Source organism: Suricata suricatta, chromosome 8 (assembly GCF_006229205.1).
Source record: "Suricata suricatta isolate VVHF042 chromosome 8, meerkat_22Aug2017_6uvM2_HiC, whole genome shotgun sequence".
Lineage (NCBI taxonomy): Eukaryota > Metazoa > Chordata > Mammalia > Carnivora > Herpestidae > Suricata > Suricata suricatta.
In genome coordinates, this window is record NC_043707.1 from 3,573,141 (window position 1) to 3,593,789 (window position 20,649).

General features: G+C 58.2%; 1 protein-coding gene across 1 annotated transcript in view; it reads left to right on the forward strand.

Moving 5' to 3' along the window:
- Window positions 1–19,525, forward strand: part of MGRN1 (mahogunin ring finger 1) — a 41,343-nt gene extending 21,818 nt beyond the window's left edge. The window contains exons 2-11 of the mRNA XM_029947930.1: window positions 964–1,082; window positions 2,998–3,086; window positions 3,603–3,749; window positions 5,671–5,788; window positions 11,599–11,665; window positions 12,281–12,330; window positions 14,468–14,515; window positions 15,125–15,193; window positions 16,518–16,677; window positions 18,587–19,525. Coding sequence (XP_029803790.1) covers window positions 964–1,082; window positions 2,998–3,086; window positions 3,603–3,749; window positions 5,671–5,788; window positions 11,599–11,665; window positions 12,281–12,330; window positions 14,468–14,515; window positions 15,125–15,193; window positions 16,518–16,677; window positions 18,587–18,981 — 1,262 coding nt within the window. The 3' untranslated portion in view covers window positions 18,982–19,525. The remainder of the gene's footprint in view (window positions 1–963; window positions 1,083–2,997; window positions 3,087–3,602; window positions 3,750–5,670; window positions 5,789–11,598; window positions 11,666–12,280; window positions 12,331–14,467; window positions 14,516–15,124; window positions 15,194–16,517; window positions 16,678–18,586) is intronic.
- Window positions 19,526–20,649: the final 1,124 nt, after the last annotated feature.

The following is a 20,649-nucleotide window of genomic DNA, read 5'->3' on the forward strand; positions in this document are numbered from 1 at the left end:
AAGTCTGTCTCGTCGCGTGGAAGTATTGCTGCCCCAGATCCTTAGCACAGAATGCTTATCCGTCCCCTCACTTTTACTCTGCAAGTGTCTTTAGGTCTGAAACGAGTTCCTTACAGGCAGCCCACAGATTGGCCTTGTTTTTTGTGCATTCCATCACCCTTTGACTTTTGACTGGAGTGTTTGGTCCATTTACGTTCAAAGTAATTAATGAGAGGTTTGTATGTATTGCCATTTTTGTTCCTTGCTTTTGTAGTTTTTCTCCATTCCTCTCCCCTTGCTCTCTTTGCTCACGATTAGTTGGCTTTCTTTCTTTAATGATATACTTGGGTTTCCTCCCCTTTATTTTCTGCATGTCTCTTACAGGTTTTCCGTTTGTGATTTCCATTCGGTCTGTATGTCATCTCTTCTGCATATGACAGTCTGTATGAGGCTGATGGTCGCTTAAGTGTGGGGCTATTACTTACTCTTCTCCCCATGCTGTGGGTAAATGGTGTCATACTTTACAGCCTTTTATTTTGCGAGGCCCTTGACTGGGTTTTACAGGTTTACTTATTTTTACTGCTTTTGTGCTTCAGTCTGACCTCCTCTTGATGACATCTGTAAAGACCCTATTTCCAGCTAAGGTCACATGCACAGGTGTAGACGTGGACCTGAGACAGATCCTTGAGCAACACACAACTCAGACTGCCGTGCAGGGAAAAGATGATGGCGCAGAGCACCTGGTGTGCCTCTGAGCAGGGAGGAGACGTGTGGGAGCAGGAAGGGTGTTGGGGTACAGACGTCGAGTGCGCCAGGTTGAAGGGGTGACGCCGGGGCTGGCGCCGAGGGCTGAGGGCTGAGGACAGCCTGCGAGGCTTCTCTCCAAATGGAGCTGCCCTCAGGGCTGAGCCTCTCAGCCGTCACCGGCCGCCCCTGGGCTGTGTCAGGCCTTATAATCTCAACTGTATTTCCTTTTTTAACCAGGAAACTACTTTGCCTCGCACTTTTTCATGGGAGGTGAGAAATTCGACACCCCCCACCCTGAAGGTTACCTCTTTGGAGAAAACATGGATCTGAACTTCCTGGGCAACCGCCCGGTCCAGGTGGGTGACGGTGGGGCTAGGCACGTGGGCGGCGGCAGCCAGGTGCCTTTCCTCTGCTGTCCATAGCCAGCTTTGAGGATAGCGGGCAGTGAGTCACCTCAAATGGGCAGAGCTCCTGGCTGGACGTGCGTGTGCCTGCGCAGCGGTCATGCCCCGGCACTGCCCCCCTGGAGTTGGACGGCTGCAGATAGCTCACCCGGGAACAGGGTAGCTGCTGCCGAACCTGATGCATCCAGGCGATGGGGCTTGTGGATAGTGAGGGATTTGATCCCAGGCCTCTTGGATGACTTTCTTTAAAAAGAAAAGAACAAAATCCATGCTCTTTAGAACAGTGGGCGAGTGTTGTGACCCAGAGGAGACATGCACATGGCTGGTGAGCATTTTTCCAAATGTGCTTTCGTTAGTCTTCAGAGAAGCACATGCTTATATGCCGCTGTCCTTTTGTTCAGCACACATTTGGTACCTGCTGGGTGCCTAGGACTCTTCCAGGGGCTGAGGGTGGAAGAAAGATCCTACCCCATTCCCTCCTGGGGTACAGACAGTGAAGAAAGGATTCAGGAGGGGCGCCTGGTTGGCTCAGTCAGTTAAGCCTCTGACTTCAGCTCAGGTCATGATCTCAACATTCGTGGGTTCAAGCCTCGCATCAGGCTCTGTGCTGACAGCTAGCTCAGAGCCTGGAGCCTATTTCTGATTCCGAGTCTCCCTCTCTCTCTGCCCCTCACCACTCATGCTCTGTCTCTCTTGTCTAAAAAATAAATAAAACATTGAAAAAAAAGAAAAAGAAAAAGAAAAGATTCGTGAATGGAAAGAGAGAGACGGACTAGTGAGGGCCTGTGGGGAGAGGGTGCTGAGCAGGGGATTGGGTCTTGTACTTTAAAATGATGGGCCCCAGTGTGGGTGAGGGGCTGGGCAGGAGGCCCTCTCTTTCAGGAGATGCTGGACTCCGTTTCCCAAGGCTGCTGAGTCCTGGCGTGTCCCTGGGGCTGGCAGGGGATGGCATGTCCATGGGCCCAGGGGTCTTTAGGCTGTTTTAGCAGTGGAGCAGCTGGTTGACATCTAATCTTGGTCCTTTATTGGGTGGGAGGCAAGGAGCTGCGACCAAGAGTGCTCCCTTCCCCCACCCGTGGGACCACAGGGGCTTCCAGGTTGTGCTGAGTTCCCTGCTCTCCTGAGTCCATGGCGGGTTGTGCTCAGTACCCTCACCTCCCGAGTCTATGGGTTGTGCGGAGTCCTCCCACCTCCTGAGTCTGTGACGGATTTTGGTCAGTCCCCCGCCTCCTGAGTCCGTGAGAATAAGAGCAGCACCTTCACCTTCTGTCCTTAAAGCCTCAGTCCGCACACAGGGCCTGGCTCTTACAGGCCTCCCGTAAATCTGTGTTTAGAATTTCCCCTGGAGACTGCTGTAGACTCCCCTGCAGCAGCGAGAAGGGTCCTGTGTGCCCTCCCTCCCTCGGCTTCTGCAGGGACGGCGTCTTCCAGCGCTCTGGTGCACTGTCACAGGCGGGAGCTGCTGCTGCTGCAGCCCAGTTCCCAGAGATGCCCCATTTTCCAGCTGTCCCCTGTGTGTCTGTGTGCGAGTCCCTTCCAGAGTCTTTCCCAAGAATCGTCCTTACCTTGCAGGCCCACTTTATTCAGGATAGTAGTGGGCCCCAGGTCTCCCGTCAGGGTCCCTTGGGCCGGGTCATGCTTCCTGAAGGTCCCCCTGGAATCGGAACACTGTGGCGGGACCCGTGTGGCCAGAATCCATAAGGGTCTGGTCCCCGTTGTCTGTCCCACGTGGCAGCTGCCGGGCCTGTGGTTTCCTTCTGTACGAATGAGCGCAAAGCCTGGGGTCGTGCCTGTGGCTCGGATTATCTTTGCTTTCTGTCCCTGTCTCGTCTTGGGGAGTCACCGGGCTTTGGGTTTTTCCCTCCAGTTTCCTTACGTCACCCCCGCCCCCCACGAGCCAGTGAAGACACTGAGGAGCCTGGTGAACATCCGGAAAGACTCCCTCCGGCTGGTGAGGTGAGCCTTCGCCCTGCCCCGCGCCACACGGGGAGGCGGCGGCCAGTGGCCCAGGTCGCTGCTCCCTCGGCTGTAGAGCCAGAAGGTCACCTGCTCTGAAGTCACCCCTGGGGCGTGAGTGCAAAGGGCTCTGCTCGTGGAACTGTAGTCTTCAGACCAGCCGTGCCTCCAGGGACGGTGGTCCGCGTCTGCAGGCGCTTTCACTTGGATCGGGTGCCACTGGCCTGTGGTGGCAGAGAGCACCCTGCAGCGCACGGGACGGCCCCACAGCCAGCAGTGATCCAGCCTCGCACGTCAGCAGGCTGAGCTTCCACGTTAAAGCTGGACGACGCCGGGGCTGTGTCTAAACCATGGGGACTCCTCTTTCTGTGGGCGGGACACAAGGGAGGCCTTGGTGTCCAAGCGGGGCGTGGGCCTCCACGTGTCCAGGCAGCCTTCTCTGAGGGCCCCGTGGGGGGACGCACCTGCTCTGCTGTCCCTCTGTCCCACTGCCTTCTGTCCCTCTGCTCCCCGCAGGTACAAAGACGGTGCCGACAGCCCCTCCGAGGACAGCGAGAAGCCGCGTGTCCTCTACAGCCTGGAGTTCACCTTCGATGCCGACGCCCGGGTGGCCATCACCATCTACTGCCAGGCAGTGGAGGAGTTCCTGAACGGGACGGCGGTGTGAGTGTCCGTGGCCCAGGGGCGGGCTGGCCTGGCGGCCGTGCTTCTGTGGTCCGTGTCGGGTTTATTTGCAGTAAGGGTCTCGCTGGTCCCAAAAGTTTGAAGTCTGTAACTTAAGCATGACTGCAGACTCGGACACATGGGCAGAAATGCACCCGCGTGTGTCCTGTTGCAGAAAACCACCTGAAGGCCGCACGGGCCCTGGGGTTGGAGCTCAGGCGGGAAGGCCTGGGACTGCTGGCACCTCGGTTTCCTCAGCCGGGGCCGGCGGTGGGTGCTGGTGGCTGGAGCTGCCACCTCGTGGTCGTGTAAGGACCCTGCTGCTGCTGGAGAAGGCTCAGCGCCGGCGCCTTGTGAGCAGCCGTCCCCGCAGGGGGTGAACGCTTCGTCCGTGGGGCTCACCGGGCTCGGGGCTCCCTCGCTGGCACCCTCCTTCGCAGCAACAAGAGGACAAGGTGCACAGCTAGGCTTTGGTCTGTGTCACACTTGGACTTGTAAGACATGCCCCCAGAAGGACAGTGGACGCTTGAGCAAACAGCTTAGCCGTCCCTGGAGTTTTTGTCCTGGATCCCCAGGGGGCTCCTCCTCTGGGGACGGGGACAAATTTGCTGCTCTGTCCCCTCTGTTCCCTTCTTGAGGCCTGGCAGGAGTGGTTGGGAGCCCGCTTCCCTTCCTAGTTTGCTGGAGTGGAGTGGTGTGAACACAGAAGTCAGGGGAACAAAGAAGCCAGAAGCTCCGGGACCCAGAAAGCTGTGCCCAGGCACCTTTATCATAGCCTGGAAGTTCTCTTTCCATGTGAGCTGCAGGGCAGGTGACCCTTACGCTCCTTCCCTGGTCCCCTCCCTGTTTCCTGACAGGTGAGAAAAGGGGGCAGATCTGAAGTCCCAGAGGAAATCCCAGGTCTGCTTGGGAGGAGAGCCCTATTCTGTGGCTTGATGACGGGCCGAGGCCTGCGGCGTCACAGGGATGGAAGGGCCTCTGGCTCCAGGAGTGCAGAGGCCCCTCTCCTTGGGGACACAAGAGTAGCAAGTCTCTCATGCTCTCCGGAGTGTCTTCTGTCCAGGAGGCTGAGGGGAGCGCCAGGAGTGGCTGCTGGGGGGTAGGGGGCAGGGGGGAAGCAGGCAGGGGCTGGGTGTTGGATTCCCAAATGAGAGAAGCCCAAATTGGTCGGAATTGAAGATGTATGTACGTTTTCTGGGGATTTATCTTGGGAATGTGCCTCTGTGTGTGATAAAGACGTATGTAGAGAGGGTCCCGGAGGCCTGGAGTAGCAAGATATCGGAGACTGTCTGCTGTTCCGCAGCGGGGGGCCTGCTCGGATCGGTTAGAGCGACCCCACCGTGGAGCCCGTGCAGTGTGTGCAGAAGAGGGGACAGTGCTGGGGCCATCGGCTGAGGGAGCCGGTGTAGGCGGGCCACCGTGTGAGCATTGAAGAGCGACTCCACGCATCCGGGAGTGGATGTGCCCTGCTCTTCTGGGCGTGCTCGGCGGGTCGTGGCTGCAGCCGGGCCGAGAAGCCCGTGGCTGGAGCGAGCGTGAGGGTGGGTTGTGGGGGACACGGCACACTGCGCTTGTGGCTGTACATGTTTGTTCACCGAAGCAAGCGCACCGTAAGAGCCGCGTGGAAATGCGTAGCCAGATCTGGAAGGGCGGTTGTGGGGCAGGTGCGGGCCCTGGAGGACTTGTAAGCGGCCCAGTTACCAGGCAGAGCCAGCGGTGACAGGAGGGCGAGGACTCGCAGGCAGAGACGGGGGGTGTGGGTCCTGCACGCCTGATTCTACTCCGTCCCCAAAGACCAGTGGCCGCCAGCCCATGCGTCAGAAGTGCTGTGCTGGCAGGGGGCTGAGACTGGGGACCAGCCACAGCAGGCGGTTTGCTCTGGGCACAGTCTCAGCGGCCTCTGTCTCGGCTGCGCCCTCAGGTACAGCCCCAGGAGCCCCAGCCTGCAGTCCGAGACCGTGCACTACAAGAGAGGGGTGAGCCAGCACTTCTCCCTGCCCTCCTTCAAGGTCGACTTCTCCGAGTGGAAGGACGATGAGGTAAGCCGGCCCCTTCCCCAGCCCCCTCCCGAGCGCGCCCTCCCCGGCGCCGCGGGGCCTGTCTGCTCACACGCCTCGCGTGGCTGCTAAGCATCAGCAGTGTCTGTGCTCAGGCGGGCAGGTGTGCGCTGGACCAGGGAGCGGGGTTGGGTCGAGTGTTGGCTGGACTGGATGACTGAGAACGGACGGAGCCCCAGCCCTCAGAGGCCCTGGCAGCGGCCTTGGTGGAGCCTTGTCGGGCCGTGGGACCGCAGCGTCCCGTCACCTTCCGGTTCCCGGCTGGGGACAGTGGTTTACACTTGAAGGACGGAGGTGGAAGCTTTGTCTGTAACAGCACAGTGTGGACACAGCCTGTCTGTCCGTGGCGAAGGGATTGCCGATTGGCTGCGGTTGTGGGAGCCGTGTGTTGTCTGGGCACCGTGGTTCCTTCTGTAACTGGAGGCCGTGCCACCTCAGCAGGTGGAAGGGACCCGTGTGTACCGGACACACGGCTACGGAAAGCCCCTCCTGGGCCAGGGGAAGAGTCCGCTGCAGACAGAGGTACAATATGATTTCACACACGCGGCAAGGAAGAAGCGTTTCCACGGGTGCCTTAGTGTGTGTATAAAGCTTGAGGAGAAACCGGAGGAGATGCCCCCGAAGCCGCCCGGGGACTGTTGCTCCCACGGCCTTGGCATGAGGCGCAGAGTCCTGCGTTACACGCACACGCTGCGTGTAAACGGTGTGAGTGCCAGCAGTATGTACGCGTCTGAGTTGTTTTGTTTGAACAGGTCTGTTAAGGTGTAATTTGCAGACCATAAAACTTACCCCTTTTAAGTATATAATTCACTGGTTTTTAGTAAATTTATGATTTATACCATAGTCACCGCAGTCCAGTTCTAGAACATTTCCATCCTCCCAGTAGGGACCCTCATGTCCAGTTAATCCCAGTTCCTAGTCCTAGCCCCTGGTAGGCACTAATGTACTTTATGGGTGGATTTGGCTTTTCTGGACATTTTGCACAAATGGAACCACGTGGGAGGTGGCCTTTTGTATCCGGTTGCTCTCACTCGGCGGAATCCTCTCGTCTTTTACGGGAGGTGGTCGTGTGTTACTGAAGTGCCTGAGGGGGGAGGAATGGAGGCAGCGGGGGGCGGGGGGCCGCTGGGGTTGGAGCCGGGCAGGCGGATTCTCGGTCACGGACTCGTGTCGGAAGGTGAAGGCCACACCATGGGGTTTGCTCTGATTTGTCAGGGCGCTTTCATGGCCTGCAGCGGACGCTGCTCTGTCACTTACTCGAGGACGTCGTCTGAAAGAAGGATGGGGCCGTTGGAGGCCCAGGAAGAGCTGGACAGCCAGCCCCTGGGACGGCCCCGCCGCCAGTCCTGTTCCTTCTCGCGGCTCCGTCTCCCTGTGCGCACGCCGCCGGCTGCACGTGGTCCCGCCCGCCCTCCTGTGAGTGCGGAAGAGCTGCACCCCAGAGGAAGGGGCGCTGGGCAGACCCGGGGGTGCTCCCACCCTGTGGTCACCGTGGGGAGGCCCGGCTGAGCCTGCACCTGTTTGGTGTCCTCCGCTTACAGTTTGTCCCTTGGTGTTTTGGCCACAGAGCAGGTCCTTGTGTGTTTGCAAGTGTGCTGAGTCATCCCGCACCTTGGGTTCTAGTCTCCAGTGAGGCCACTTGTCCTGGGGGCATACCCAGCTCATAAACCAGTCTGAAGTCCCACCTAGGGGCACCCCCTTTCCTCCCTTAGAGCTTTAGGTGACCCACGTCCCAGGTCGTCAGCACATGGCACCTTGTGAGTAATGGTGGCCCCTCTGGGCCTGTCCAGTAGGAGTTAGCCAGGACCCTTCCTCTCCTTTGCCTTCTCTAATGATCACTCCAGCTGGTGTGTTCTTGAAATCAACTCACTTACTTTCTGTGTTTGTTTTGTTTTGTTTTTGTGATAGAATACACAGACCAAATTTACCCTTAGGACATGTAGTACAGTTCTGTATGTGTACCTCTGGGCAAGCCCGGAACATTTCAGCACCCCAGCAGGAAACTGCCCCCATTAAGCTGTCACTTCCATTCTCCCCTTTATTATGTGTATTTTGTTTCTTCTTTTAAAAGAAAAGTTTAATGTGTTTTTTTTTTTTTTTGAGAGAGAGAGAGAGAGAAAGAGACAAAATGTGAGCAGGGGAGGGGCAGATAGAAAGGGAGACCCAGAATTCAAAGCAGGCTCCATGCTGTTATCGCAGAGTCAGACATGGCGCTTGAACCCGCGAACCGCGAGGTCATGACCTCATCCGAAATTAGACCCGCACCTGACTGAGGCACCCAGGTGCCTCTCTTCTTCATTTTTTTAAAGTAAGCACTATATGGGGCTTGAACTTAAGACCCAAAGACCAAGAGTCACATGTTCTACCTACTGAGCTAGCCAGGCACCCATTATATGTGTTAAAAAAATTTTTTAATGTTTATTTACTCTTTTTTTTAAACTTATTTTTTTAATGTTTTATTTATTTTTGATACAGAGAGAGACAGAGCATGAGAGGGGAGGCACAGAGAGAGAGGGAGACACAGAACTGGAAACAGGCTCCAGGCTCGGAGCTAGCTGTCAGCACAGAGCCTGACGTGGGGCTCGAACCCACGAACGTGAGATCTGACCTGAGCCGAAGTCGGAGGCTTAGCCGACTGAGCCACCCAGGTGCCCCGATGTTTATTTAATCTTGAGAGAGAGAGAGAGAGAGAGAGGGAGAGAGAGAGAGGAGACACAGAATCTGAAGCAGGCTCCAGGCTCCAGGCTCCAAGCTGTCAGCACAGAGCCCGACGCAGGGCCTGACCCCACGAACCGTGAGATCTTGATCCCAGCTATAGTCAGATGCTCAACTGACTGAGCTACCCAGGTGCCCCTACATGCGTTTTTAAAAGGAAACTTTATCAGTTATTACTGTAGTTGGGAAACTGCTAAGACTTGCCATAGGTAGAAGGTTCCGAAGTTAAGATGTATAGAGAGCGAGCTGTTATGTCCTGTAATTGTGTCACTGCCCAAGATGCTGAAGCGGACATTGGCAGGTGTTAGAGGCACCAAACCCAGAGTTTTCCTCAGCCAGGGCTTCTCAGCCTCAGTGCTGTTGACCCCTGGGGCCCAGGTCATTCTCTGTGGTGAGGGCTGTCCTGTGGGATGTTGAGCAGGATCCTTGGACTCTGCCCACCAGGTGCCAGGCGGGCCCCCTCGTGGTGACAAGCAGGGGTGTCTCCAGACTCGGCAGCCATTCTCTCGCCCTCCTCCCTTCTAGCCATTTTCCTGGATTTGCCTACTTAAAGATGACGGCAGGAATGTGTGCTTATAGTGAGGGGTGCCAAGTATACAGAATCTGTAAGGCAGAACGCCCTCCACTTAAATCTTCTCCAGAGGCAACCACTTCTGACCATTTAGGGTGTGTATTCCAGACTTTTCTTCCATGTGCATTTGTCGTAAGATGCAGTCGTGCGTACAGATATTATTCTGTAGCTCGTTCTTTAAACAACTTACTGAGACCACTTCACCCCTTTGAAGTGTACGGTCTGGTGATACCCTAGCGATAGTCCCTGACAAGATGATTCGCCCTATGAGTTAGAGACCCTACGGTGGCACAGAAGTGACGCCACTTTCTGGAAACCGTACTTGGAAGTTTGAACTTGCACCTTTCCCTTGGCTAGCGACACGTCGTACGGTCCTCGCTCGGGATGGCGGGCGGCAAAAGCTGCAGCCCGCAGTCCGGCCCGTGGTCAGGAGCGTAAATGACTGACCGATTAACAGCCATTCTGGTTTCCTCCTTCAGTGGAGTTCAGTGCATTACATGACATGCTCGGCACTCAGTTACACGGTTAGCCTTGCGTTCCGTGGTTTTGCCCAACTGGAGGCTGATGCGTTTTGAGCTTGTTCAAGTTCTGCGAGGTGTATTATTAAACGCGTTTTCGACTTCTCATACTTTCAACTTCTGAGGGGTTTCTCGAGATGTGACCCCTCCGTAGAAGACCTGTATCCACAGAGTTGTGCAGCCATCACCACCACGGAACCCCAACACATTTCTGTCACCCCTAGGAGAAATGCCCTGCTCGTCCGCAGGCCTCCCCCAGCCTCCGCATCAGCGCCGGACAGCCACTCACCTACTTCTGTCACTGTGGATGCGCTTGTTCCGGAAGTTTCATGTAAACAAAGGCATACCCCGTGTGCCCTCCTGTGACTGGCTTCTGTCACTGAGTCCGGGCCTCGCGCAGGCGGTAGCCGGCGTCAGCACTTCGCTCCTTTCCGCGGCTCCCGATCTCTGCTGTGTGGTCGGGCCACGCAGAGCTCATCCTTTAGCCGGCTGATGGGCGCTTAGGGTGTCTCCACCGTTGGGTTGTTTTAAATAATGGCATTATGGCATTATGGCGTCCACACAGATTTTTGTGTGGATGTGTGTTTTCCTTTCTCTTGGTTATGGTTTGCTTTTTGGTTTTGTTTTTTTTAAGACTTGTTTTTATAGTAGTTCCAGGTTCACAGCACAGCCGAGAAGGAGGCATGGAGATTTCCCCTCCAGCCCCGTCCTCACACGAGCAGACGTGTTTTACTGCACGGTGCTGCGGGGGTCTTACGGAGGTGTCCCGGTGGCTGCCGTGGCTTCTGTGCTGGTTTGCAGGCTCCCTCTGCGCTGGTCCCGGCGAGACTGGTGTGCACAGCGCTTCCCGTCGTCCTACGTGCCTGGGCGTCCGTGGCCTGCGTCTCTCTGCCAGGCCTTCCGGAGCCACCCTCCTCCTCAGCTCTGCTGCCTGCCTGTCCTGGGCTCTGATGGCTGGTGTTCACTGCGTGTTTTCTTGGCCACCACGGTCGTCGGGCATAGCTTTTATCCCTCTTTGACAGACCGGGAAACTGAGGCTTGGGTGGTGGAGCCAGACTCAATCCTAACACCTGGCCCCTCCCAGTCCCGCCTCCCACTGGCAGCCTAGCACCCACAGGCACCTTCTGGGCCTCCTCTTGCAGCCCTGCCTCTGGTATCCTCAGTGGTCGCCTCTGTCTTATGGGTACTGGGCCGTGGTCCCTGCTGGTGAGCAGATGTGGTGAGCATGCCCAGGTAGACACATGTGGGGAGGAGAGCGGTCTTTGGCCAGGGAGCAGCCGGGAGCCACGGAGGAGAAGGAAAAGTGAGGGGGGGGCGTTCTCCGTGAGCTCATCTGCCTGCCACTGTGTCGTCACTTCCCGTCTGCCCTTGCTGGGGGCGAGGTAGGCGCCTTTCTGCATGAGGCTTCCTTGTCTTGGCGCCCACCCGGAAGAAAGGAAGACGCTCAAATAGACGCTGCCCTTCAGTGCTCGTGGCGGCCGGGGGGCAGCCCAGGTGCGCCTCAGCAGTCGGCCGGATGCGCACGGTTTGGCCGTGTGCTGGAGGGTCGCTCAGCCTTAGGAAGCACTGGCACGCGTGTGGAGTGGGCGAGCCTTGGAAACGTGGTGCTTGGTGAAGGCGGCCAGATAGGAGAGATCGGTGCCTGGACCCAGTGGGGCTTACAGGCGGGGAGGGCTGGGGACCGAGTGGTGATGGGGACAGGGTTCCTGTGGGGACGTGGAGAGTGTTCCGGAAATGGATGGTGGTGGTGGTGGTGGTGGCGGTGGTGAGCATGGCCTTGCAAATGTACTTAATGCCACTGAGTTACACAAATTTGCCACTTCGGTCATTTTTGTCTACTTTGCCAAAAGGGAAAAAGTGCAGCCTGATGTCCGTCTTCCCTCGCCCTTTTGTCTGTCTGCGGCAGGTCTGCCTTGACGCCCGCTCACTGCTCGCCGTGCCTCCTCCCTCCAGCTCAGTCTGACAGTCTCCCCTCCTTTTCTCCCCAGTTGAATTTTGACCTGGACCGGGGCGTGTTTCCAGTGGTCATCCAGGCCGTGGTGGATGAAGGAGATGGTGAGCAGCCTTTCTTTGTCCGTCTGCCTTCTGGGCCGTGGGCCCTTCTCTCCTCAGTCAGCTGGAGGACTTTATTCCGGAAGTGATGAAAGATGTTGGCTACGCTCACTTAGTGCATTTAGGGCTGTGCAGCTCGGGCCTGCTCCTGGGCTGTGGGGCCCTCTCTTCAGCGCCTTCTCCTGGCTCAGGAAATGCCAGCTGCCTGGCTCCCGCTGTGCTAGCAGCAGCCGGACAGGCCTCAGTCCCTGTGTCCGCCCCTGGCGGGATGATGGAAGGCCAGAGAGCCCGGTGGCCACGCTCATTGGCCCTTTGTCCTCTGCTGGCCTTGCAGCTGCTGGGGGCTGCAGCCCCCAGCCCCCGGCGTGGGGGCCCTGCCGGCCGAGTCCCGGCTCCTCAGGCTGTGGGAACAGCCCTCCGTGCAGAGCCTCCATGGAGGAGATGTGGCCAGAGGGAGCAGCAGGCCCCCCAGGCAGATGAGGACGGTCCTCCCCGGGTTTTGGGTCCCAGCTGAGAGCCTGGGAGAGCTCCAGCTAGGAAGAAGGAGAAGTTCCGGGTAGGGGCGGAGGAGGGGACTGAGGCCAGCTCTGACCGCCCCCTCCTCTCTCTTCCGGGCAGTTGTGGAGGTGACCGGCCATGCCCACGTCCTCTTGGCTGCCTTTGAAAAGGTGAGTGCCACCCTGCTGCTTACTCTTCCTGTGACCTGGGAGCGCTGGGCAGAGGGGTGCTGTTTTGAGACCAGAAGTTTGAACTTGGGGTCCGGGCCTTGGCCAGATGGGCTTAGTGCCGACATTCAGGGCAGGTGGGAGGCTCTCCAGTTACTCTGGGCTCCAGGAGGCTGGACTTGGAAGCAGTGTACCCTGTGGGAGGGTTTCAAAGGGCACCTGGTGTGTGGTGCCAGCACAGGGGCCCAGACGCCCACGTGGAGGACTCTGCTCACAGACCCACTTCTCTCTGGGAAGTGGAGGGTCACCCAGGACTATCACCACCCAGGGCCCCAGCCTCTCCCGCCAGGCCCGCTGGAACCTGTCAGCCTGGCCTGGTCCTTGAGTGCCTGCTCTGCTGTCCCTCCAGGTGGCCGTGTCACCTGGTCCCATGGAGCTGGGATGACCTCACTCCCTACTGCGGCCTTTCAGACTCCTGGGGCAGACGTTTGGTGTGGGACAGAACTGGGCCCATTGTTCGTTGTGTCCTTGGGTCTGCCACTTGCCCAGCAGGACTCGAGACCCTCTGGTGGCAGAGAGAAGAGACATCAGGCCCTCCTGGGGTCCCTGATTTGGGGATGCCTCACATATAAGAGGCCATTTACGTGCAAGGATTCACTTACTATGACCTTCAGCCTGATGTGTATTTGAACTTAGATGTTCTTGCTGCCGTGCAGACCAGAGTCCTCAGTCTCCCCAGCTCTCTCTGTGCTGTGGCCACATTACTTGGGGTGTGGTGGGAGTGCTGGCTGTGGTGGTGAGGATTGTCAGCCTCACCATTGTCCCTGTGTAGGGGTGTCCTGGGGTCACTGCTCTTTGTGCATTCACGCAGCAAGCACCTGCCTGGCTGGGCTGGGCACGGACCCCTGCTCACCAAGACCCTTGCTGCAGGTCGTGGGGCGTGGCCCAGCTTGAGAAGGCCATGGCTGACAGCCCCGCCTCCCCTGAATGTTGGCCTGCACTGTGCAGTCGTGGTGTTCTCAGCACCAGCCTGTGGCCTGGGTGGACAAGGATCTGGGGCCCCTGGAGGAAACCAGGCTCAGGCTGCTGCTTCTGGGCTTGGGACCACGTGTGGGCATCTGCGGACCCCGACCTCCTCAACCCTGTGCGTCTGTGCATGTCTGCAGCCTTGAGAGCGTTAAGGACAGTGCCCAGCGCCTAGCTGTGACTGCGTCTTTCCAGACTCCTTGGGGAGTTAGCGCAGCTGGGGCCGAGCCCACTTTAGCGCGTGTGTCCCGTGCCCCTCTCCCCGCCCCACCCCCCGAGCCCCCAGGGCTGGGGACACAGGGTGTCCAGGGCAGAGGTTAGGCCTCTCCCCCGCCAGGGGCTTTCCTGTGTGCGTGTGCACACCTCGTCTTGTGTACATGTGCGTGTGCACGACTCTCATGTACATGTGTGTGCACGCTTCATATTGTATACGTGCATGTGTGCATGCCTTGGCTTGTGCATATGTGCAGGTGCACACCTCTCATGTGCGTGTGTTTGCCTCTCATGTACTTGTGCATGTGCATGCCTCCTCTCGTGCCTGTGTGCACACCTCGTCTTGTGTAGATGTGTGGGTGCACACCTCATCTTGTGTGTGTGTGCACGCCTCGTCTTTATGGGTGTGGGTGCACACCTCATCTTGTGTGCTGGTGCACACCTCTGTCATGTATGTGTGCTCGCCTCTCTTGTACTTGTGCACGCCTCCTCTCGTGTATGCGCACACACCTTCTCTCAAATACTAGTGCGTGTGTGCGTGTGCACGCTTCCTCTTCCTGGCTGAGCCATGTCCTTTCGCGGTTGGAACTGGGTTGTCTTAGTTCTTGCCATCCAGGTGCTGCTGCTTGCTGTCGGGAGGCTCTAAGAACTTGGCTGGTGGTCGTAAACCTGAACGTGCTTGAGAGAAGTCCCCGGAGAAAGTGGGTTACTTGGGTCAGGGCAGGCCTAAGACATGGTCCTCGAGGTGGTTTCAGGGGCTGCGTTCAGAGACCCTGGCTGGGCTCCGTCCCCCGGCTAGGGCTGGGGAATGGCTGCGGAAGGGCCTGCCGAGTCCTATGGGGGAGTGCTGAGTGAGCGGTGCCAGCTCGAGGGTTAACCTTTGCGCTTTTGTCCCCTGCAGCACGTGGACGGCAGCTTCTCTGTGAAGCCTTTAAAGCAGAAGCAAATTGTAAGTGTGGTAGAAGAAACATTGTGACCCCTTTTGATTTGAAACACACACACACACACACACACACACACACACACACACGTACACACTCTGCAGAGTCCTCATCCGGGCTCTGGGAAGTCTGGATCTGCCTCCACTGGTGTGTGCACGTGCCCATGTCCCAGCCTGGACCCGTAGCCCCGAGCCTCATCCAGCTGCGCAGGGTGTGGTCCGGAGGGCTGTGTGGGAAACATGGCAGCTCAGGCACTTCTGATTGTGGTCAGTGTAAGATCTGACTCTGGACACTCTTGTGCAGCTGGTGATGGGTGGGTTCAAAGTGGTCGTTCTCTGGGGAGGGGGATGGTGAGGTGGGCAGAGGGCATGGTTGCCTGGCCCGTATAGAGCTTGGCTCCTTGCCGGCCCCTCCCCCGGGGAGGCCTCCCGTCCTGTTGCCTGTGTTCCTGGCTGGGCTGGGCAGGTGGCAGATTGTCTGTCCTTCTGCACAGGGCCCACTCCCTGAGGTGCGGGTGGGAACCAGGCCTGGCCCCTGGGAAGTGGTGTTGGGCCAGGTGGGTGCAGAGGAGCCCTTGAGTGGGGCCCACAAGTGCCTGGGACCTCTCTGCTCGCCAGGTGGACCGGGTCAGCTACCTGCTGCAGGAGATCTACGGCATAGAGAATAAGAACAACCAGGAGACCAAGGTATGTGCTGTGGTGACACCGCCAGACTCTAGGTGGACCTCCATCCCCAGCTTCCCTTCTACCTTCACAGGAGCAGGTTCCTGAAGGACTTGCCTGGGTGACCCAGTCCTGGCCACAGCCCCATGGGTTCGTGGTAGATGAGCTGGTCCCCTGGGGTGCCTTCCCCTGGAGACCCAGAGGGGCACCTGGCTGGCCCAGTCAGTACAGCATGTGACTCTTGATCTTGGGGTTGTCGGTTGGAGCCCCATGTTAGGCATAGAGATCACTTTAATAATAAATCAGTAAGTTAACAGAGTTCGTGGGCTATTTTGTTGTTTTTCCAGCAAATTCACTGGCTTGTTAACATCACCAGGTAGCCAGCTGTCAGATTAGCAGGGATAGCCTGGGGCTGTGGGACCCCGTGTGCCCCCCACCACCTGGCTCACCTCCCAGCCATGAGCCCCTGCACGCTTGTGACTGAGCGTGTGGCTGACCAGGCCGTGGCCCGGCACAGCCAGGGAAGGGTAGCAGAGGATCGACCTGTGCCTTTGTCGTCGTTTTAAAGGCACAAGTGAAACTGCCATGTCTTCTTAAAATTTTCTGGAAGTCTTACACACCAGCTCCTGTGACATCTGATCCCACTAAAAGCTGGAAGTCAGGGCACCTTGGTGCTTGGTCAGGCCCTTGGTCTCAAGTGAGTGCCTTCTGTGTGTTTCATGTGCCAACACCAGAGGTTGCCCGACTCTGTAAAGGGCCTGGAAGTATTTATTTTACCTGTACTGGCCGTACAGTGTCTGTCGTGTCCATTGAGTGTCCTGATGTCACGTGCAGCGCACACGCAGCCATAGCCATTCAGAAGCAGGGGGCAGGCTGTGTCCCGGTGAAGCTGTGTGTACGGAAGCGGGCGGCGGGGCCCCGCTTTGCTGTTGTGCAGTGCTGCTGTGGTTTGATCAGGCAAGCTGGACGTGTCTGGTCTTCTGCTTTAGCCCAGTAAGCGGGCGCCCTGTGCAAGACGTGCCTGTAGTGTTGGGTCTTTCCACGTTTTCTTTTTGGTTCTGAGGAATAGGAAGAGACAGGAACTTTCGTGGTTTGATGTGTGTGCTCTCCTCTGGGCTAAACGGGGCACGGGCTGGGTCTGAGCCTGGCACCCAGCGAGTGCAGCTCTGGACCGCGTGTCCGGAGGACTCCTGCTCTGTGGTGACCTTCCTCCCCCCTCTCGGGCTCCCCTTTGCCACAGCAGCCCCCAGGGGAAGCCGGGAACAGCCCCCCTGCCCTCCTCCCCACCCCGGTCCCTCCTCTGGCCCACGGGAGCCCACTGACTCTGGGGCCCTCGGTGTCCCTCCAGCCGGCGGACGAGGAGAACAGCGACAACAGCAACGAGTGTGTGGTGTGCCTGTCGGACCTGCGGGACACGCTGATCCTGCCCTGCCGGCACCTGTGCCTGTGCAACTCCTGCGCCGACACGCTGCGCTACCAGGCCAGCAACTGCCCCATCTGCCGGCTGCGTGAGTGGGGTCGGCCTCCCGCCCCGGGCGGGCGAGTGGGACGCCACGGCGGCCACGCTGGCACCTGCGTGGCTCCCGTCCTCAGAACATCAGGCTTCGGGAATCACGGGCTGGGGAGGGTGTGCCAGGGAGGCTCTCGCAGTGAAATTGGAGCTGGGCAGAAACTGACCAGTGAATCAGGTCTTTAGTTAGTTAGTTTTGAAAGTATTTTTTTTTGTTTGAGAAAGAGAGTGTGTGCACATGCAGGGGGTAGGGGCGGTCAGAGAGCAAGAGAGAGAGCATCCCAAGCAGGCTTTCCGGTGTCGGCGCAGAGCCCAACAAACCGTGAGATCGTGACCCCAGTCCGAATCAAGAGTCGGATGCTTAACTGTCTGAGCCAGCCAGGTGCCCTTCAAATCTTTAAATGTTTCGTGGAAAATATTTTGATTTAAAAAGCCGTCCTGGTGAGGTGGAAAGTGTGCTAGGCGGAAGATGACTGAGGGCTTGGTTTTCTGGAGCATTCCACACATTTTCTCAGAGTCACCACGTGGAGCGTAATTCTGAGTGAAGTGTTTGTCGTCCACTGGAGGAATCTAGACATTCTCAGGCTGAAAATCCCACCGGATCAAAATGAGCATCAGGCTGGCGGGTGGGTCCCGCCAGGGAGGGACCAGCGTGTGGGTGAGGAGAGAGCCCGCCCACGGGAGCTGCAGGTACTCCATCCCGTAGGTGGATGATGGCCTTTTGGAAAAAGCCTTCCTGCCCTTTCACAGCTGGGTGTGCTGGTCAGCTGCCTTGGGGCTGGCGGGGTGTACCCCTGCTTCACCCCACGCTCCCGAGCCAGGATGCAGCTGTGTGACCAGGACTGCCATGCTTGTCTTATCTCTCTCTTGGGGACCAGAGGGAACATGTCCAAGGTCACGGCTAGTAAGGGGCCGGAGTGGGTCTCCGCTGGCTGTCCACCTGCGATGGACAGGTATCCGCAGGGGCCAAGGGCAGGCTGAGCGTGTGGAAGTGGAGGAAGAGGCCGTAGGGTGTGTGGGATCCGGAGCCCAGCCCTGATGAGATGTTGGGGGTGGGAAGGGGAGGGCCGTGTGCTGGCCCTGGGAGGACGGGCAGCAGGGCCCCCAGCCTGTGCTGGGGCAGTTGTAGCACAAGGCCCAGTGGCCTCTGGTGTCTGAGCACCTGCCTTCCCCACTTGCCTCGTCTCCTGGGCCTTCTCAGGGGTGCGGGGTGCATGTGGTCTGGAGGCCCAGGGTCTAGACTGCCTAGAGTGAGGGCCCCTGGCCGCTGTACCTAGCACTTGGGCCGGATGAGCTAGGCCAGGGCCCTCGGTTCCGGGATGTGCAGCCTGGGGCGGCCGCCACTCACACTGAGGACGTGGTTGGCTCTGGTCTTGTCGCAGCAGGTGCCGGTGCAGTTTGTGACTGTGTGTCGTACGTGAGCACTTCTCGTGAGCGTCACACGCTTGTTAGTGGACCTGACGTTACAATCGATAGCCTGCCTCCGAATTTATTTTCCCACCCCTGAGCTGCTTCTCATTGGCCAGGGTAGAGATGGTGCTGTCGGTGATGTTCACGTACATATGTCTGCCTGCCCTTGGCGTGACTTCCAGGAAGAGACTGGCCGGTGTCCCGGGCACACTCTGTGCTTTTTGCTGGTCACCAGGCCGCACTCACGGTCGAGTGTATAGTCTGGGGTCTGGCAAGGGAGGGGCTGGTGAAGCTCCGCCTGAACTGGGGACAGGGCGGGACCCTTGGGAGAGCACTCCCTTCTGGGGCTGTCTCGTTACGACTGTGTTCGGGGACGTGGCTCATTCCAGGATCGCGGTGGGGTGGGTGGGTGGCCAGTGTCCCTGGAGCTCGGGGAGCCTCAGGGCCGCTGGAACTGGCTGCCCCTGGCCTGACGGGAGCCCCTCCCTCTGCCGCAGCTTTCCGGGCCCTCCTGCAGATCCGGGCGGTGAGGAAGAAGCCAGGAGCCCTGTCCCCAGTGTCCTTCAGCCCTGTTCTGGCCCAGAGCATGGACCACGATGAGCATTCAGTAAGTGCCTTTTTCTTCTGCGTTGGGGGGTGTGCAGGAGAGAGAGGAGGGGTCTGGACGAAGCCCCCGCCCGCTTGCAGAGCTCCACAGGCGTCCAGAGGCCCTCTGCGCTTTGTGTTAGCGGCTGCTCGTTCCCGGTGGGGCCTTGTTGGTCATGAGACCCTGACAGTGTGGCTGGAAGGAAGCGCGGCGCCAGGCTGTCTACCTCTCTCTGTCTTCTGGCTCTCTGGGCCTCTGTTTGCATCTACCTGGAGGGCCAGGCATGGCGCCCACAAGTTGGGGTGAGGCTGTACAGGGTGATCCAGGCCGGGCTCTGGGGCGTGTTGCTGTTTGCCAAGAGCAAGGCCGTCCGCCGGCAGGTGGCCTTGGGGCGTCTGTCACCATCGTTCTCCTGAGCCGTGGGCTGTTCTGCGGGTCCTGGGGAAGTGAGGTCTCGTCCAGACGATGGCTGCAGCACGTCTTCCACGCATTCCCTGCCCACTGAAGGGGGGTGCCCAGCCTGGGCACACAGGTGGGCGCCTTAGCAGCCATCCACCTCACTTCCGGGAGAGCGTAAGGTAGACCTTGCTGCTAGCAGATGAGGGAAGTCGGAGTCAGGCTTGGAGAGAGAGATGGCTCTCTGGCTCGAGATAGGCAGTAGACAGAGACATAGAGACACAGAAAGATAGGCAGAGACCGAGAAAGGCATGCAGAGAGATGGCAGAATCAGAATCACAGAGACATGAGAGAGACACCAAGAGAGCTGAAGAAACACAGCAGTAAGGGTAGAAAGGTAGGTACTGAGAGGGGCAGAGAGGCACATCAGAGACAGGAGTGGGGCAGGAAGGGGAGGCTGGCGAGGGCAGGGAGGGCAGGAAGGGGCCAGGAGCAGGCCAGGGGGCAGGCCCAGGTCTCAAGCCCCTGGGTCCCAGCTGGCCATAGCTGTTGTCAGCCGGTGGGTCTGTTTTCTTGGCTCTCAACTGAGGTCGTCAAGATTCAGTGATTCTTAGAGGCCCTGCCAAATCTATACACGACACAGGACCCAAACCCTGTGGTTTGCACACCTACGAGACGGGCTCCTGCACTGGGCCGGTGGGGGGCGGGAGGTATGTGTTTGGCCCATATGGTGTTTCTGAATATTGGGCCAAAGTTTGTTTGTTTGTTTGTTTTGATTTTAATTGCTTTTGTTTTTGAGGGAGAGCGAGCCTAGGTGGAGAGGAGTGGCAGCGGGGAGAGAGAATCCTAAGCAGGCTCCATGCTGGGCAAGGTACGATCCCACGACCCTGGGATCATGACCTGAGTCAAAATCAAGAGTCAGGTGCTCAGCTAACTGAGCCAGCCAGGACCTCCTGGGCCAGTGTTTGAAAGTCTCAGGGCACCTGGGTGACGCAGTCAGTTACATCCGACTCTTGAACTTGACTCAGGTCATAATCTTGTGGTTTGTGAGTTTGAGCCCCATGTTGGGCCCTGTTCTGATGGTAGGGAGCCTGCTAGGGATTCTGTCTCTCCTCTCTGTCCTTCCCCAGCTTGTGTGTGTTCAGGGGCTCTCTCGCTCTTTCTCAAAAATAAATAAACAAACATAAAATCTTTCCTTAAGATTCACATTTCTGGCTTCTCTTTCAAAATATGAACGTGTGGTCTCCCAGCTGGAGCAGACACGAGGCTGCCCTCCGGTGGGGTCCCCATCACCCTGCATTTCCCAGGCCGGCCACCCTGTGTGTTTCACCTGCTGGGCCCCTGCTGGCACCAGGGCTCACTTACTGCTCCCAGAGCAGCCCTGCAGCAAATGTATGCACGTCAGATGCTCCCTCCGGCGGGGCGCTTTCGGCAGAGAGAGCAGCACTGCGGTGTGACTGGAGCCCCGCGGTGGAGGGATGGCTGCTCAGGGGCCGATGGCAGGTTTTCTTGCCGCTTGTCCTGCCCCTCTGGGCTTGGCCCTGGCGTCAGGCGTCAGGCCTGACCTCCCCTCCTCTG